The sequence below is a fragment of the Monodelphis domestica genome, chromosome 3 (genome assembly GCF_027887165.1).
Source record: "Monodelphis domestica isolate mMonDom1 chromosome 3, mMonDom1.pri, whole genome shotgun sequence".
In the NCBI taxonomy this organism is placed as follows: Eukaryota; Metazoa; Chordata; class Mammalia; order Didelphimorphia; family Didelphidae; genus Monodelphis; species Monodelphis domestica.
This window is the reverse complement of record NC_077229.1, coordinates 192,759,376-192,778,263: the sequence shown is the minus strand read 5'-3', so window position 1 is coordinate 192,778,263 and position 18,888 is coordinate 192,759,376. Positions and strand designations below refer to the sequence as shown.

General features: G+C 37.9%; 1 protein-coding gene across 10 annotated transcripts in view; it reads right to left on the bottom strand.

Moving 5' to 3' along the window:
* The window catches only part of RIPK1 (receptor interacting serine/threonine kinase 1), a 54,342-nt gene that overhangs the window by 2,815 nt on the left and 32,639 nt on the right, over window positions 1-18,888 (bottom strand). For all 10 annotated transcript variants that reach the window (XM_007488037.3, XM_056823371.1, XM_016431798.2 and 7 more), the window contains 6 exons: window positions 16,387-16,536; window positions 13,932-14,008; window positions 12,025-12,115; window positions 7,333-7,890; window positions 5,056-5,133; window positions 3,256-3,405 (listed from right to left, as the gene is read on the bottom strand). In XM_007488037.3, coding sequence (XP_007488099.2) covers window positions 3,256-3,405; window positions 5,056-5,133; window positions 7,333-7,890; window positions 12,025-12,115; window positions 13,932-14,008; window positions 16,387-16,536 — 1,104 coding nt within the window. The remainder of the gene's footprint in view (window positions 1-3,255; window positions 3,406-5,055; window positions 5,134-7,332; window positions 7,891-12,024; window positions 12,116-13,931; window positions 14,009-16,386; window positions 16,537-18,888) is intronic.

Sequence of the window (18,888 nt, the reverse complement as noted above, 5' to 3'; positions counted from 1 at the left end):
CCTTGAGATATAACAATATTGAAATTAGGCCAATTAATAGTCCTACAATGGCCTCCAAGTGTTCAAGTAAAAGGAAAAGTCAATCAGGTGGCAGATTTCATCAATGACTTATTTTAAGAAATTGCCACAGCCACCCCAACCTTCAGCAACTACCACCTTGCCCAGTCAGCACTGAGATAAGATCCTCAACCCCAAAATAAGCTTACTACTCACTGAAGGCTCGGCTGATGATTAGCACTTTTTATTAATAAAGTTTATTTTTAGACATAATACTATAACCCATTTAATCGACTAAAGGAGAGTGCAAATATAGGTTGTATATGCACCGGGAAACAAAAAAAATTAATGGGACTTGTTTTATCTCACTATTCACTTTATTGTGGTGCTATCTCTGAAGTATGCCTACCTGTATATGATGATACTCTAGAGGCTTTTAGCCTTCACTCTAAATTGAATTCACAAAATATGTGCCATAGAAAGTAATTCTTTGATATTAGTAATATGTATTTAGAAAAAAAGGAATATTAAAAAAGTATCCCTTATTCTTCACTCTCCTTGCCCGACTGCCTACCTCACTTTCCCCCTTGTTTCAGCTCTAGAGCCAATTGTGACAGAAGAATCCCCTTAGGGACACATTTGCTGCCTTGAATAGGTCCATACCCACTTTGGTGATGCATTCAGGGCAATGGGTAGGCATTTTACATTTTAAACAGTATGCAGGATATTTAATTATATTTAGTACCAGCCTACCTTCACCAAGTGGCAAGAAAGAATCCTGCCCCAATGTGACTAAACATTAAGTCTTTTAAACTCTAGGAATCCAGTTTCTTTAGAAGATGAAAGATGGAGATGAGAAAATAACGTTACCCAAAAAAGATGTTTTGAGGACTAATTAGAAAATTTATTTATAAAAAGTTAAGTTCTTTGTAATTAATAGATCTCTAAATATTCTGTAAGGCACCATATGTACCTAAAGACTTATCACCACAAATGTATCTTTAATTCTTATTTTTTCTTTTGGGACTATTTTCTCCTTATCACTGCAGTGCCTCTTTTCTTCCTCTCCCATGCTCTTTATGTGTTTCTTCATTTTTTCTTGTCTTTCATTTTCACTTCCTCAAGTCTCCCCCAGTTTCAGTTTTGAACTGTCTATTTTGTCATTTTCTCCTACTAAGCAATCAGTAACTATCTGTCACTAGTCTTTCCTTTTTCTTTTCATCTCTCTCAATTCTTACTGAGCCAGAGAATGGGCTCAACCTGGGCTATGGGTATTATACAGCTTCTAAATCCCTTGGAATCCTTTTTTGTAATGAATCCAGGCCAGGGTTTGTTCTCTTTCCCTTTTTAGAAACTCTATTTAAAAATACCTCTCTAGGCAACATTCTGACCCTCATGCCTCTGCATTTCATTCTCAAGTTCATTCAGGTGCTGGAATTCAAACATTGAATGTACCCTCTACCTGCTAAGTCCTCTCCCTCTAATTGGATGGCTCCTTTCAACGCCTCTATTCAGGAAGAATAGAATCCTGTCTCATTCCTCTCCAGAATGAATTCAAGATTTGTTTTACTATGCCCCAGTACCTTTGTTCCTTTCCTCCCCCTCTTCTTTTCCACTTCTCTTTTTTTATGAATTGTCTTTTCCCCTATTAGAATTTAAATTCCTTGGGGGTAGGGGTTATCTTTCTTTCTACTTGTATTTGTATTCCTAGTCCTTAGTAGAGGCATATTAAGTGCTTAATAAATGCTTGTTGACTGACTTTTGAATGGTAAAGCATGGAGTGCTAAAGGTCAACCAGCTTCCCATTGCTATACTCTCAGGAGCTGGTCTGAATTGGAACAGATATTTGAAGGAATCCTTTGCTAGCCAACTTGAGTTCATAAAACACCTAGAAAATCAGGTTGGTTTGGGGATTATACTATGGTTTAGATATTTGTTACAGTTAAAAGAATGGTTGCCTTAAACTGTGACCACGAAAATATGGTTTCAAGACTTCGAATAGCCAAAACTGTAAAGATAATTTTTAGTGTCTTGGTTTTATATTAAAAATAAAGTGGTCGCCATGGGAAAAATTCCCAAATATGAAATACCCAAGTCAGCTGGGTTTTATGGAGATTTTAATTAATATAAATTAAAGAATTAAGGAAAAAGGAGAGAGAATAAGAGAAATATAGTAGGAAGGGCCTAGGCCAAAATGGCCTAGGCCTGAGCCTTAAGAGAGACTAGTCAGTCTTTTATCACTCACCACAAGATCCTTCCAAGCAAAACTGGTGTTCAGAGACCCAGCTACTCCAACTAGTCCGAGCTCCAACTTCAGCTACCAAAGCTGAACTCATTTCAGCCACCGAGAAAGAGACCAACCTCCAATTCAGCTCCAAAGCTGAATTCCTTTTCAGCGGCCTTCTGACCTCCTTTTAAAGAGAATTTTCTCCTATGTCACTCCCCTAAGTTTTCACATCTACCAATCACAGTAGACGTTTTCCAAAGGACTGACCATTCTTAATTCACACCTGAGTAGACTACAACTTTTGAGTAATTCACACCTGAGTAGACTAATCTTGTCCTTTGCAAGTTGCCTGATTAATTTGATCTTCATAGGTACTTAGCACCCCTTTGTATTAGATCTAAAAATAGACCTAGCTCAAGGGTTCTTGCTTCACTTTAAGTATGGGTTAGGGACTTTTCATTGTTCAATCAGGAGTTTACAACTATATCTTCCCCTAAAGTATGCCTAAGTATGGGTGGAGTAATGTTAGAGTTCCCACCTACATTCCTGACTAAAGTCCCTTCATTAAAAAATAAGGGGATAGCAGCCTTAACCAACAATGTCCTAAGGTAGAGTCTGAGAATTTTTAAGATTCACAAGTCTGAGAAATTTTAAGATTCACATATTCTTTGGTGAAGGTTGTGGAGTTTTTGAAGAATTGGGGCATAACAACACCTCAGTGAGCTGTTAGAGAGGGAGAATAAAGGGGAGAGGAAAATAAGGCATTAGAATTCTATTCCGGGGGGAAGCTAAGTGGCTCTGTAGTTTGAGATCTAGGCCCAGAGAGGGACATCCTGGGTTCAAAATGGCCTCAGACACTTCCTAGCTCTACAACCCTGGGTAAGTCACTTGACCTCCATTGCTTTGCTTCTTCTGTCTTGGAACCAATACATAGTCTTGATTCTAAGACAGAAGGTAAGAGTTAAAAAAAAATTCTATCTCTCTTCAGAGAAAACTAAGTAAATGGAAAAGTCTCTTCAAAGAGGTATTACCAAATATGTGCTGATACTTGGATTCTGATTCTTGCTGGATGTTGGTGGGTATGTTTCTAGCCATCAGACTGCTGTCATCAATCACCATGTAATTGTTATTTCCAAACTGAATGCCACTGCTGTTGATGATCTTGCATGGCACTGAGCCTTCTAAAGAGACATTGAGGAGGGGAAAACAAAAATGTGTTAAATGAGTATAAGTGAAAAGTGAATGGAAAAGCACAGCATGGGAGAAGGTTACAAAGTGAAGACGTCTCCTTCTGTGTAACTCTACCCCAATACAAACATCTCTAGGTAAAACTAGGGTGGGCGGGCAGATAGTACTGTGGAGCCAAGATTCCCAGGCCAGTTTCTCAGGAGTTAGGTTTCCTTTACCATCATCACCTTACTAATCATATTATTCTTAAAACAGGCGAGGTAGGGATGAGAAGGCAAAAGTTTCAAAAGGTCAAGGAAAACTTAGCTTTAGATAAACTTTGCCACACTTATCTTGTGAATTAGGGTGAGCAGCTAGTTAATTATTAACACTTATCCTTGGTGTCTTCAGCTGAAAGTACTGAGAACTGTCCAACAGGATGACAAGAACACTTAGCAATGAAAAGTTCTGTTGATAAATCTAATGGGCATTTTGAAAAAGGTAAAAATAGGAAATCTGCTCTTCTCATTTACAAATTTTAAAAATAAGAAAAAGCCATCTTAAATTTCCACAACCCTCTTCAAAAGCAAAATTGTTGTTTTCAGTTGCATCCAACTCTATGACCCCATTTAGGGCTTTCTTGACAAATATATTGGAATGGTTTGCCATTTCCTTCTCCAGCTCATTTTACAGATGAGGAAAGTGAGGCAAACAGGATTAAAGTGAGTTGCCCAGTCACATAGAATGTGTCTAAGGCTAGATTTGAACTCACAAAGTTGAGTCTTCCTGACTCCAGGCCTGTTATTCTATCCACCATGCCACTTAGCGGCCTTAAAATATCTTTACACTCCTGTTTTAAAAACTATAATATCATAAACTACTTTTAAGGCATAGTATTAAAAACAAAGAAAAGAGATATTTGCATTTGGAAGCAGGATGGAAAATTATTTCCAAAGACCAAGCTGACTGTAAAATAGATACTGTTTCAAAATCTATGCAGCTTGGCAGGATTCAAAGACTTGGATAGCAGTTTGGCAGGAAAAGGTATTCACCCTACACACAGACTTTATTAAACACATGAGCAAATTATAAGGAGTCAATTGTGATAGAGCTCTAGTTGAGGCTGTTTTTGGTTGTTTTTTTTTAAACCCTTATCTTCTGTCTTGGAGTCAATGCAGAAGAGTGGTAAGGGCTAGGCAATGGGGGTTAAGTGACTTGCCCAGGGTCACACAGCTGGGAAGTGTCTTAGGCCGGATTTGAACCTAGGACCTCAAATCTCTAGGCCTGACTCTCAATCCACTGAGCTACCCAGCTGCCTCCTGTTTTTTTTTTTTTTAATAGAGCTATTTGCAATTGTCATTGTCTTTTCTACATGACTCTCTCTTAAACTCCCTTATTATAAGCTGACATTTTATAATACAAAATACTTAATTTGAGCCAAGGAAATCTACAGTGGTCCTGAGATGGACAAATTAATGTTTATATTGTTCTCTCAGAAACTACAGGAGGCAGAATATGAGAGAAGTACAATTGGGTGCCACTTAATGGAAGTCATCAAAATTGCTAAGGAAATGCTGGCAAATATTTGATGACAGTGAATATTAAATTAGAATCAAATCACTTCTCTTGAAAACAGTATCTGTTGTCAGTTATATAGTTGTTACCAAAGCCTGGTAGAGATACAGGAATCTGAGGAACAAAAGAGAAATTCTTCATCATAGTTGACATGCTGTTTACTTGACCTGTATAATGACAAAAAACAACAAAATCTTAAGACTTATTCCTCACCTTCAGTAAACAAAAACAAGACAGAAAAGCACAGCAAATCCTTTCCTGTTTGTTATATTTATATTTTTAATGGTAATGCATACTTCGGGCTATAGAAAAAAGGAAAAAATATAAAGCCAAATAGCAAAATCTAGATGGCTAGTAAGGTTACTTCTAGATATAGAGTCTCCTTACTGGTCAAAGAAATATCTAACTTAGAGAAACAATAAAAGCATAATTTAGCAAGGACATATCTACAACTACTCTCCACACACGAGACAATTGTCAACAACCTGAATTACCCTTTAAATTTTGTTAAAGACCCATAGAGAATCAATGGGAAAAACACTCATAACTCTTCTGCTAATGAACCAAACAAGAATAGTTAGAAATGCATCAACACAAGGAAAAAATGAACACATCTAATCTTTGCTGTGTTCACACGTGCCTTACAGAACTGTTTTGGAAGATGAAATCTTTTGAAATGTATCACACTTACTTATAACATCATGGATTATATTATCTTTAAGGTAGTGACTCTTGGTTTTTGTAACACAGGACAAAGTACACCACATATAAAGTGTGCTCTTCTTTTAAAAAGTATATTTTCCCATGTTAACTTTAAGCTACCAATAAAAGAGAACTTTTAAAAAATCAATTTAATAGTTGCTTTTACCCTAGTAAAAGTTCTACAAGTTATTTTGAGGGAAGTTGCACTTGGAGGCTAGTGGAATTGTTAATAATTGGAGAGTCTTTTGCCCTGGCAATGTGACCTAATGCTCTGGTGTATCCTTTTTGATGATTTGACATTTATGAGATTTCTTTACTTAAAAAAAAAAATGTAGCTAGGTGGTTCAGTGGTTTGAGCACCTGGCCTAGAGATGGAAGGTCCTGGGTTCAATCTAGCCTCTGATACTTTCTAGCTGTGTGACACTGGGCAAGTCACTCGTCCTTACCACTCTTCTGCCTTGGAATCAATGCACAGTATTGATTCTAAGATGGAAAGTAAGGGCCTAAAAAAAAATTTTTTTAATGTTCTTAGAACTCTTGGAAATCATTTATCTTTGTCCACAAGATACAAAGAAAATCATAAATTTTGTACAGTCCACTTTGTAGTCCTTTGTAGGACTTTGTAGTCCAGTGAAGTCTATGAACCTTTTATCAGAATAATTCTACTAAGTGCATAGAATACATAGAATCACAAAGGAAACCAATTATATTGTAATTGCTATTGCTGTTCAATTGTTTTAATTATGTCTGATTCTTTGTGACCTCAAGTTTTCTTGGCAAAGATACTGGAGTGATTTGCCATTTCCTTCTCTAGTTCATTTTACAGTTGAGAAGACTGAGGCAAAGAAGGTAAGGACCTTGCCCAACATTCCACAGCTAGCAAGTTTCTGAGGCCAGATTTGAATTCATGAAGATGAGTCTTCCTGACTTCAGGCTTGGCATTATATTCTAGCTTCCCTATATTGAAATACAGTTATCATATGTGTGTGTGTGTGTTTATACACACATATATAATATTATCATCATTATTTTTTAAAAACCTTATCTTCTGTCTTTTTTTTTTTAAACCCATACCTTCCATTTTAGAATCAAGACTCTCTATTGCTTCTAAGGCAGAAGAGTAGTAAGGGCTAGGCAATGGGGGTTAAGTGACTTGCCCAGGGTCACACAGCTGGGAAGTATCTGAGGTCAGATTTGAACCAGGACTTCCCATCATCCTCTGAGCCACCCAGCTGTTCCCTATTTTCTGTCTTAGAATCAATAATAAGTATTGGTTCCAAGGCAGAAGAGTGGTAAGAGCTGGGCAAATGGGGTTAAGTGACTTGCCTGTTTCTGAATCCAAATTTGAACCTGGGTCCTCTAGACTTCAGGACTGGCTTTCTATCTACTAAGCCACCTAGCTGCCCCCAGAATATATTTTTTAAAAAGCAAACAAGTTAATGGACCTCAGATTAAGAATCCTTGCTAAATAAATGTTTCTTTGACCAAAATCCAATTTTCTCACCCTACACAGCCAGTTCAAACACTTCCTTGAGCTTAAAAAGACAATTGCTGCCTCATATGCACATGAACCACACTAGAGTCAGTGTCCACTTTACTTTTAGGAAACAGCTTGATAAAGGAAGGGGGCAGATAAAAGAGTCCAAGTCAAAAAGCTGGATTACCGATTGCATCGAAAGGGAGAGTAGGCATGCTGGCTCCTGTGTTAGATTCAGGCACGGGTATTTTAAAGGGGGTAGATACACCACTTGGGTTCAGTCCAAGGACGTTGTTTGTTCTTGAATCCATTGGCCTTGATCCAAAAACTGGATGGTTATTCAGCACTGGGAGTGGGGTGGATGGTTCTGCGGGCCTCTGGGACAGATTGTTGTGACTGTTTGCATCGGGAAGGTGGTAACCCTTCCCAGAAAGGAAAGTATTCGGATAAAATGGAGAAGTTGTACGGGGAGCAGGCCCTGCTGCGTAAGGGTCATGTGAGACTCTTCGTCTCCTTTCTTCCTCTCTCTTCTCCACAGCATTTTTAAATTGACTGTTTGTCCTCTTATCCATTCGGCTGCCATAAAGATGGTAGTTTGCCTCTTCTTGGAGCTTGCTTTGTAGGCTCTGGGCCTCAGGACTGGACTCATTCTCCACTGGCTGGTTCTCAGGGTAAGGAGCAAACATAGACTCATCAATGCTACCAGTCCTGAGTTCCTGAGAGCTATGGAGTGAATTGGGTTGTTCTGTAGAATGGAAAGAAGTAGAAGTAGTAAATGAAAACATCTCGACATGTTTTTTTTAAAAATATGGTATATTTCAACAATGGCATAAATAATAATAGTTGTTGAGTCATTTCAGTTATGTCAGACTCTTTGTGACCCAATTTGGGGGTTTTCCTGGCAAAAATACTAAAGTAGTTTGCCATTTCCTTCCCCAGCTCATTTTACAAATGAGGAAACTGAGGCAAACAGTTAAGTGACATTTCCCAGGGTTACACTGCTAGTCTCTGAGGCCAGATTTGAAATCAGAAAAATGAGTCTTCTTCAGTCCTAGCCTAAAACTATATCCACTTGACCACCTAGCTGCTCAGATGAATATGCCTATCATGTCAGTAAACCTTAGCAAAACATCATGGAGGTGAGGTGGCTAAGTGGATAAGAGAGCCAGAGCTGGAATTAAGAGGTCCTGGGTTCAAATCTTGCCTTAGATATTCCCTAGCTGCCTGGCTCTGGCCCAATCACTTAAGCCCAGTTATCTTTCCCTTACCTCTCTTCTGCCTAGGAACTGATATTGACTCTAAGACAGAAGGTAAGAGCATTAAAAAAAAATGGAAAAACTTGAAAACTTTCTCTAAAGAGGAAACAAAAGGCTCTTGTAAGAGAAAAACATGAGAATTCACATATAAAAAGAAAGGTATAACATAAAGAGTCAGAAATAAAGGTATCCCAGTAACCATGTGAACAAGAGCCATATGGGATATGAGATTTGTGCTCTAGATCCTGCCTCTCCTCAAATATATGCCCTCATGTTCCTTTGTCTTATAGGTGCTATTAATGCCAGTATTCGTTTTCTAGCTATTCACTAAGAGAAACCTACAATATGATGCTTCAGCAGCTAGTCACTAGAGGTTCTGAGTTAGGGTGATATTTCATTTCCTTCCAGAGGCCAATGTCGTACCTTATAGGAGACAGTATGCACTGAAAGTATGTCCTGACTCCTGAGCATGCATGCTGCAAACTGGTACTCCTAAAGGGTCTAGAGACTGAGCCTGTCAGTCAGTTAATAAACATTTATCAAGCATCTCTTATATTCTAGGTACTGTGCTGAGCTCCCAAGAGAAAAAGTGTCACTATGAGAGGGGAGGAGGAAGGGTCAAAAGAAGAGAAGGAAAGAGAGGAAGGAGGGAAGGAGTTAGATGAGGAGAGAAAAAGAAACCCAAAGCTCTTCAACACCTTTTTAAAAGAAGCCCCCAACATTTCTCATCCCTTTAACACCTTGATGTGGATAAAAGCCAGAGGACTGTGACTCATGAAGGTCTGAATTATGGTTACTTCCCATTTCTAAAACATTATCTATTCTATTCTGGGCCCACTTTTACTTTAAAGCTGTCAAGCATCAATGTTATATTTTGACTTGATTTGGAGGGTCTCAGATTCTCCATTTGTAATATGAAAGGGTTAGACAAGATGACCTCTAAAATCCTTTTCAGGTTTAAATCATAGTTTCTGTTCTATCAGAGTCAAAGCTTTTGTACTATCTGTCTGCATTTCCTGTCCTCTGTACCAGTATTAACTTCAATTATCTTCATAATGATCTTTTTGCTTAGGCTTATCACAAGTGCTACTAGATGAGCTCATCAAATGTGAAAAGATGTTTCATTATGTCTTTGGCAAAAATCTTCCCAGATTGTGGGAATATGTATATATGTATATATACACACACAATTTGGGAAGATTTTTGATATATATATGAAAGCTATGGGCTTGATTTGCCTCTCTTAAGGACAGCCTGTGAACCACTCTTTCAGGTAACTAGTTACCACTTCCTTAACTTCTGGATTCACTTATAAAGAGAATTGTTAATACTGCTAATTCAGTCGCTTTGTAATATAATGACTTGTTCATTTTAAAGGGAACTCTCCATTTAGAATCCCACCCATTAAATCAATGTTTATAGAGGTCTCAAAAGACTGATTCTTAGTGCCCCCTGTCTCCTTTTCTACCATTCCATGGCTGCAGAAGTGGAAAGGCATTGCACAGAACCAAGGGCTATTTTGCATTTTTCTTCATTTTGTCTTTTCCATGACTAAAACATTCATGACTTGATAGCTAAACTCCTGGCAATGAGTCTCTCCATATTTAGCTGGGCTGAGCTGACAGCAGATATATTCTTTCATCTGGAATATAATCAGAGCCTTTCTAGATGAATAGCACTTGCACCCTCCTGATAAAGCCTTCTAGAATCAAAGGTCATCTACAAGCCACAAGGAAGCATCTGATTTGGTTTTTTTTGTGTGGAGCAAATAGGGGCTAGAAAGATTAAATAATTGCCTAGGGTTTCATAACTAGTAAGTGTATGTGTGTAAAGTGGGTAAGATTGGACTTTCGATTCTATTTGTTTTTCCATTATTATTCCAAAAGTCTAAAATTTTGGCAGGTCAAATCTTCAAAAATGAATTGACATTTAGATAGCACAGTGTAAGTAATTAAGAAATATTGCCAGTGAATGCCAGACCTGGAGTTGGGAGGTCCCGAGTTTGAATCTGGCCTCACACTTCCTAGCTGTATGACCCTGACCAAGCTACTTAACCTCAGTTGCCTAGCATTACCCTTTTCTGCCTTGGAACCAATACTTAGTATTGCTTCTAAGATGGAAGGTAAGCGTTTTTTAAAAAGGAAGAAACATTGCCAAGTCTATTTTCAAAGATGATCAATAATGGCTATCAGACTCCAGAGTAATATGGCAAAAAATAGTGAAAGGTCCCATATATTCTAGCCAGTATGAAAATTCTTAAATGGAAGTTTGCTTTTAAACTTCCAAATCTGATACTACACTCTGGAGTTCCTATGTTCCATAATCCAATTTACAGACTCCATTAAAGGAGAAATGGCAAGCAATTATTTTTGCCAACTGTGATAAGAGAAAGGAGGAAGCTTTTATTTATTTATATTTTATTAAAAAAGGAAATGTTGAAAGGAGAGGAAGAAGCTGTTGTCATGGTAGAGCTGAAATTTCTTAAGACAAAACTCAATGATTTAAGTTACAAATTCCTTTCTATCACCATCTGATGAGTGATAACGAAAAAGCATCTTTTCATTCATTGTTCTAAATAAATATTGCAACATTGTATCTAATAAACTCAATTCACAAGCATTTCTATGACTAGGAATAATCTGCATCCTGCATGGAATTTTTGGAGTAATTTTTAAAAAAATTAATGTGAAAATATCTTTACAATCTCAGTATTTTGTGTGAGCTAAGTGAGGGCTAGCTGGGGTTGGATTACATGAAGCACAGCCAGGAAGAGGACAAGTGGGGGGAATGCAGCCCCACAAGATGGGCTTGGGAAATTTCCACTTATTCCTAAGGCCAACAGCTTTGATGTAACCTTTCTGGCTGAGATTCTTGTGATCAACATTTCTTAGGAAAGCGTACAAAGGGAAAACGGCTATCATATTCTTGGTGAACTGGCAGCAATTTTTGTGAAATGCAGAATTCAGGTATACATATGTAGGAGGATAGAAGCATCTCTGGGCATGTCCTTCTGAGCGGTCATTTCTGTGGCATCCCTCCACGAATAATGTTGGGGGATTATCCAGTCTGCATTTCTAAGGAGTAGGAAGGATGATTTCTGTCACCCAGTAGTTAAGCATGTAGAAAGAGAAGTTGTGATAAAAACCTGTAGCCAAGGTCTATGGATACTATGCTAGTGGAACATTCTTTTGAAGCCAGACTGCTATTAAAAAGGGGTGTTTATTCCACTGATTCTAATCCCTGGCCATCAGAGTTCAGGGATTTTGACAAATGGGAAACTAATTCCAGCTGGTTCCACTCCCTAATGCCACAAATCCTGAGAAGCAGCAATGATGATAGAAAGTAGATGGGCAGGAAATTTTAAACACTATTTGTGCCATTTCTTTGGCAATCACCATCTCCCTCTGAAAACTCTTATGTTTTTACTTAAAATTTTGTGCATACATTTCAAGTCCCCCAAGAAGAATATGAACTCTTACAGAGTAGAGAACAATCATTACATTTCTTTGTATCCTGGTTTGTTCTTACAGGTGTTTTACAAATAGTAAGCCCTCAGTAGATGTTTGTTAAATAAAATGTATGAAAGGATAAATGAAATGCCTTGCAAGCATCATGGAAGTTACCTGAATTTGTCCTGCTTGGGGCCACTGGTACTGAATCAACCTGGAGAGATTGCATCCTTTTTACTACTTCATTTGGAGAAGGATATGTTTCCTATAGAAAAAGATGAAAACACAAAGCAATGTTTTTTTTGCAAGCAGCAAACACAATCCATTTATGAAAAACACAAAATCACATGAATAATCCCATTCACAGTCTCAGAGATGAGAGTAACTTTTGCTGTCATCTAGTCCAATAAGAATGCCTTTTATAGCGTCTCCAACAGCCTTTGCTTAATGACTTCTAGTGATAGAATTCACTACCTTTCAAGGCAGCCTTATTATACTCATGGAGAGTTCTAATCGTCATAAGGTTTCTCCTTACATTATGCCTAAATTTGCTTTTCAGAAATTTCTACCCATTGTTCCTAGCTCAGCCCTTTATAACAAAGCAAAACAAATGTAATCTCTCTTTCCTATGACAGCTCTTCAAATACAAAGGATCACAGGATGATAGATTTAGGGTTGGAAAGAACCTGAGAGAAGATTCTAGTCCCACCCCATTTTAAAAATGGGGAAATTAAGGCCACAACCAATTAAAGTTGTGAGAAAATCATTTGGGTAGTAAGTGGCAGTCAGAATTTGAATGCAAGATCTCTGACTTCAAATTAAGAAATCTTAAACATATCTAATATGTCTCCAGGCCTGGTTCTCAATCTACTAAGCTACCTAGCCTTGTGCCCTGCTGCACCCCCCCGCCCCACAGGATATTCTAATAAAGGTCTCTTTCCAAGTTGACATTGAGCCTTGAATAATAATAATAATAGCTCATATGGAATTTTAAGGTTTGCAAAATGTTTTCCTCACAGCTTTGTGTGATAAGTAGGAAAATGTTCTCTCCATTTTACAGAAGAGAAAACTGGCATAGAAAGGGTTAAGTGATTTACCCAGGTTTACCTGGCTAGTAAATGTCAGAATAGGAAGAGGAATCCAAGTGTCCTGACTCTCAGTTCAGCCCCCTCTCCACTATACCATACCACTTATGGTACTTTTGGGCAAATTCAGCATGTTTTGATTCCACCTAACTATGTGATCATCTAGTCTATTTCTTCCCATATTCTCCATAAGGGTAGCATGAAAAATCTTAAAAACACTTTGCAGACACCTAAGGATACTGTATCCATAGCATCCTTCTGACCTTAGAAATCCTGCCAAAAAATGAAGGTTGGTCTGGCGTGATTCTATTCATGAAGCCAAACTATTTGTGATCATCACTTAATGTTCTAGAATTTTGTCAGGATTGAAGTCAAGCTCTTTGGTTTACTCTGTTTCCTTTTTTGGAAGATGGGACAGCATTTTTACTTCTTTAGGCCTGAGGTACCTCGCCTGTTCTCCAGCATCTTTCAGAAATTGCTGACAATGGCTCAAGTTCTTTCAATACCCATGGATCTAGTTCACCTTGATCTGGTGTTGAATCCATCAAGGATAGCTAGAAAATCTTTTATCATCTCTCTATTTATCTTATTTCAACCCCCTATAAGCCATTTTTCATCCTATCCCTTCTAGTCAAAAGATAATTCTCAGTGACAGAGAGAAAGCAGAAACAGAGCAAAAGTTGCAAATTCTTCCTACTCTTAGCTTTCCATTCTCAATGTTGTATCCATCCTGAGCTTAGGAGTCTTCATCCTTCTCTGATCCTTCTCTTTTCTCCCATAGAGAAAAACAAAAGTTTTTGCTTTTGAGCATAAAAAAAATTAATCCCCCTGTAAAAGGAAAACAAAAACTAGCTAATTTTCATTTTTTGTTGTCACCAAGATGAGATTCTAAGGAAAACCACAGAACAGTAATTCTGTGCCTCGTATTTATTCATGTTTAAGCATACAAATATGTGATATAAATATCCATTTCTGAGCTTCCACTAAGCTACTTACTTTTAAACTCTTCACATCTTCTTCTACTTTTTCTCCTAATTGTTTCAAATAGAAAGGTCTGAATTCTTGGTCAATTTCTGTGGGAAAAAAAATTTTTTTAAGTTTAAAAATTTTTAAGCACAAGAGTAAAAATGTTGACTTGTCATCTTTATAAAGTGAAATGACCCTGAAGAGTGATTATAGAGTTCATTGGAAATAGCAAAAAAGAGAAGATAGTCCCTTGATAAAGAAGATTAATAAGAAAGTTGATAATAGGTTAGGTAGGAAAGTATAGCATGCTAGGAAGCAAAAGATCTTGGGTTGCTACTGTCTTTCTCAGTTTCCCTTCACAGAGCAGGGCAGACTGACAGCATTTTTTGTTGTGACTTACCATTTCAAGTGGTCAGGGATGCACATGAAGATGATGTCCAATGTACAAAGGCTAAGTCACTCAGGCTCAGGGTATCTTTGACTTTTCTCTATCTGACTAATTAGTTGCCAAGTCTTATGAATCTACTCCACCTGCAATTTTATATGGATCCATTTTCTCCTTTCCCTTCCTTTAGGCTCTTCTTACCTCAATCTCTCTCTTTTATGACTCATTTTTTCTAGCTGCCAAATAAAATTCTTATTATTGTATTACTCTGATCATATAAATCCTCTGCTCAGAACCTTCAATGGCTTCTGATTGCTTACTGAATAAAGCTTATCTTCCTCATACTGCTATTCATCAGTGTTCATCATTATAAAACATTCATCAATATTTTACAAAAGTAAAAACATTAAGTTGTCATTTTTACAAAGTGAAATGGCCCTAAAGAGTGATTAGAGGGGCAGCTAAGTGGCTCAGTGGATGGAAGGGTCTGGCTTCAGATCTGGCCTCAGACATTTCCTAGTTGTGTCACCATGGACAAGTCACTTAACTCCAATTGCCTGGCTCTTACCATGCTTTTGTTTTGGATTCAAAACTCAGGATCAATTCTGAGACAGAAGACAAGAGTTTGTTTTTTTAAAGAGTGATTAGAGTTAATTAGAAAAAAAATAAAAAAGAATCCTTTGATAAAGACAATAAGACGCTAAAGAAGAAGTGCAACCTTATAAGAATCTCTAGGAAGCAAAAGATTTTGGATTGCTACAATCCAATATCCTGGCTTCTAACTTCAGACACTCAATGTGTGACCCTTGGCAAATTTAACCGCTGTTTGCCTATTTCCTTCCTATTTCTTAATTTCAAAATCTTAACACCTCATAGGTAAAATTGGGATAGTAATAGCACTTACCTCCCAAGGATGTTATGAGAATTAAATGAGAGAATAGTTATAGAGCCTTAGCATAGTGCCTGGCACACAGAAAGTGCTATATAAATATTAGCTATTATTATGATTAGATATTCTCTACATTCTAGCTCTACTTTCCTGCCAAACAGAACTACTCACTGTTTTTAGTTCTCATCCTGCTCTCTCCCATCTCCCTGCCTTTGCTCATTTTTATTAGTCTGCTTTTTGACTTCATGCTTTTATTTTCCTCTCCTTTTGGAAGCTTTCCTTTGTTGATGGTGTTGGGCAAGAGACAGTGCTATAAAGGGGACAGGCCTTGGCCTGGAAGTCTTGCAGCCTAGTCCCTTGCCAAGTTTTGCAGTTAGCCCATCACTGATGTTCTAAGAAGCAGGAAGTTGGAGGCTACTATCTTCTGTGTTTCAAAAAGTCAGGAAAGCAGGCCTCCTGGACTCTTAAGACTTTTGGTGGCTTGATCTCCTCAATTTTTGAAACTCACAAAGGTCACAGCCCCCAACTTCCTTCACCTAAAATGAAAAAACAAAAAACAAATACCAAAGCAGCCAAAGAACTTGGACTTGTATTTGTAGGCCATAGGAAGGAGAAGGCCCTAGCACTTCTCTTCAGCATTGTCTCTTTTCAATTCCATCAGTCAAGAAGTCAAACCAAGATCTGAATTCCATCAAGAGAGCAAGAAGATGAGACCATCTAAGGCTTTAAAAAAAAAATGACCCCAGTTCCCCAGCTGCAACCAATTAAATAGGCTATTATTCACCATGTGGTTAGCAGACCTGAATCAGTCACAGAATGTCTTTCCAAAATATCTTAAAGAACTTCCATTATACATCATTGTGATTATTTGGAAACAAGGACCTCAGCCCCTTTAGTAGGCAACTGTATCAGCTGAGCACACTGATTTACGCATTGAGTGCTGACTTAAAAGATTGCACTTACTGCCAGTCACTTGTCAAATAAATGTTAAATAAAACTAGGGGAGGGACGGAGAGACAAGAGATATAAACAAAGTATTTGCCTTTGTTGTTTTGAATATTTTTGTTTTTGTTTTCCTAAAAGCTGTTTGAGAAAATCTGAAAAATCAATTTAAAATGATTTATAATTTAAAATGTGATTTTCTGAGTTCTATTAGCAGCATGCTTGAAAATCTTTATATAGGATATAGCCCAGGTTCGTAAATATCTTACCACTAAAGGTTGGCCGATCTTCTGGATTCCCATTCCAGCAGCGTACCATGAGATCAATAATCTCCTTTGGACACTTTCCAGCTATTTCTTCCACATTTGGTCTGTTTCCATTTCCAATACATGTTATTATTTGTTGTTCACAAATAGCATCTGAAAGGCAAAGATAATCTTGAGTGCCTATCTCTCTCCAGGCTCCTTCCATAAAAGTGCTCTATAGTTCCTAAGTAGTAAGTAGAAAATATGTAAACCAAAATTTTACCTTTATCTGTACTAGAAATTGCTTTTAGGGTCTACAGTGGATATAACTGTTAGGAGAGGCAGAAGAGACTCATAACACAGAGAATCCTTTAGTTGGAAGGGACTTCAGAGATTAGCTAGCTGGGCGATAAAATCTCCAAAGGCTTCCAGGCCTCAGCTATATTATGTGAAGACAGGATTAACTCTCCCCTTGCCTATTTTTAGCTAATCAAATCAAGAACTTAAAGTACCCCCACTTATCATTAAGTATGAGAGTTCAGAAGTCACTTACTAGAGTGATAACTGCAAAGGCCACTACCCCACCCAACTTGGGCAGTGCTAAGCAAATTGAAAGACTGCCATTGGTTTCTGTGAAGAAGGAGGAGTGACAGGAAGTGATGTGGTAAAAAGGGGTATAAAGAGACCAACAGGGTCTAGCATACATTTTCCCTTCCTAGCATTTGGAAAGATTGGTTCCAGACATTCCTTTCCTGGCTTCTGGAGAGATTGGTTGTGGAAATTCCTGCTTTGGCTTTGGAAGAGGCTGCATTGGTAGAACCCTGGCTGAAGACACCACCAGGACTTTTGTCTTAGAGAGATTCTTGCCTTGGTGGCTCTGTGAGGAGACCAGACCCTCTCTGCTTGTTGGCACTTCGGTGGGACACTCCTTTCAGCGTGAGTTCTGTGGAGAGACTCTTTTCCTTGGATCCTGCATTGGATAGCTAGTGAGTGACTTGAACTTCCATGTTGAGATTGGAGCTTTGTCAGGGAGCAAGCTGAATTTCATTGGATCAGCACTTAGGGTAGGCTAGGCAACTCCTACCTCTTTCCCTCCTACAGTTCATACTTCAACTCTTTCTCTTCCTCATTATAAATAAAAGTTGCTAACATTTTTTTCTAGCTTAGGGATATTTTTAATTTGGCGACCACAACACTGAATTTATAACTCTTTTATTTAGTCAAAACCACAATTTAACCCTACACTATTACTACTTATCTTTCCTTCTAGCCTTCATAATTTACTGAAAGAAAAGGTCTGTGAAGGCTTTATAACATCCAACATTTATTTCATAGCCCAATCTTTCTCAACTTTCAAGGGACTTTCTTACATTTTTTTCCATTCTACTCCTAAATCTGGTCCTTGGAAATTTTAATATTTATATTAATAACCCTTATAATACCCTCTCTTCTTAAGACTCATCAATCTCTTATGACTTCCATGTCTACTCTTCTTTATTCACCCAATGGTGTAGTTATAACTTTAAACCTCACTATACTTGAAACTGTTCAACATCCAAGTTCTTGAAAACTACTATTCTCTAAAGACAATAGCCTGTCCTCTTCTCAATTTACTTCTTCTATGACTAGTCTTTACTTTAATCATGACCTCTGTCCCCTTAATCTCTCTGGGCAACTCCCAGACAGTCATCCCTGTTCTGGCTTCACTTTCCTTCCCCTTCCTTCACAATCTTGTTTCTATAGTTTAATCATCTTAAAATGCACTACCCTCTACCTCTAAAGTCCTTATATCAGTACCCTGGGTCCACTTTTAAAAACAGATAGGGATGGTTTCAGGAGGGGTTGTTTGGGAGGCAGCTGTGGCTGATGTTGTGACAGGATCAGCTTTGTCCAGCCCTCTGGAATGCACTGTGCCTAATGCCTCAAGCAGCCTTCTGAACAGCTCAGTACTATGCAGAAGATTTTCTAGAGACATATGTAATACAGAAACAGATACTGGTGAAACACCCAGGTAATCAGATCCTACAGATCTGCACTGCATATGGAATAACAAATTTCCACACAAGTTTTCCTAAGTTACAGGTTCAATTTTTTTCCTCCCTTCCCTTCCCCATCCTGGTACTGGTAGCCAATTCAATCTGGGTTAAAGTATGTTCTCTTCTAAAAGTTTTCCCTACTACATATGCAAGTTGTTATCTCAATTTTTTCCTCCTCTTTCCAGGCAAACTCTAAGAAGAATAGTCCATACTCACTCTGTCTACTTCCTCATTACTTATTTACTTTTCAACCTGCTGTGTAATATGGCTTCTCTGGCCATTACTTTTCCAGAATTGCTCTCTCAAAGTTACCAATGATTTCTTTAATTTTCCAAAACCTGAGGATATTTTTTTTCAGTCTGTTCTCCTTGATCTTTCTCTAGCCTTTGATATTGTGGATCATTCCCTCTTTCATGAAGTTTCCACTCCATAGATTTCCTTGTCTAGTCACTTCTGATTAGTCTCTTATATACTCTCACATATTCCTCAA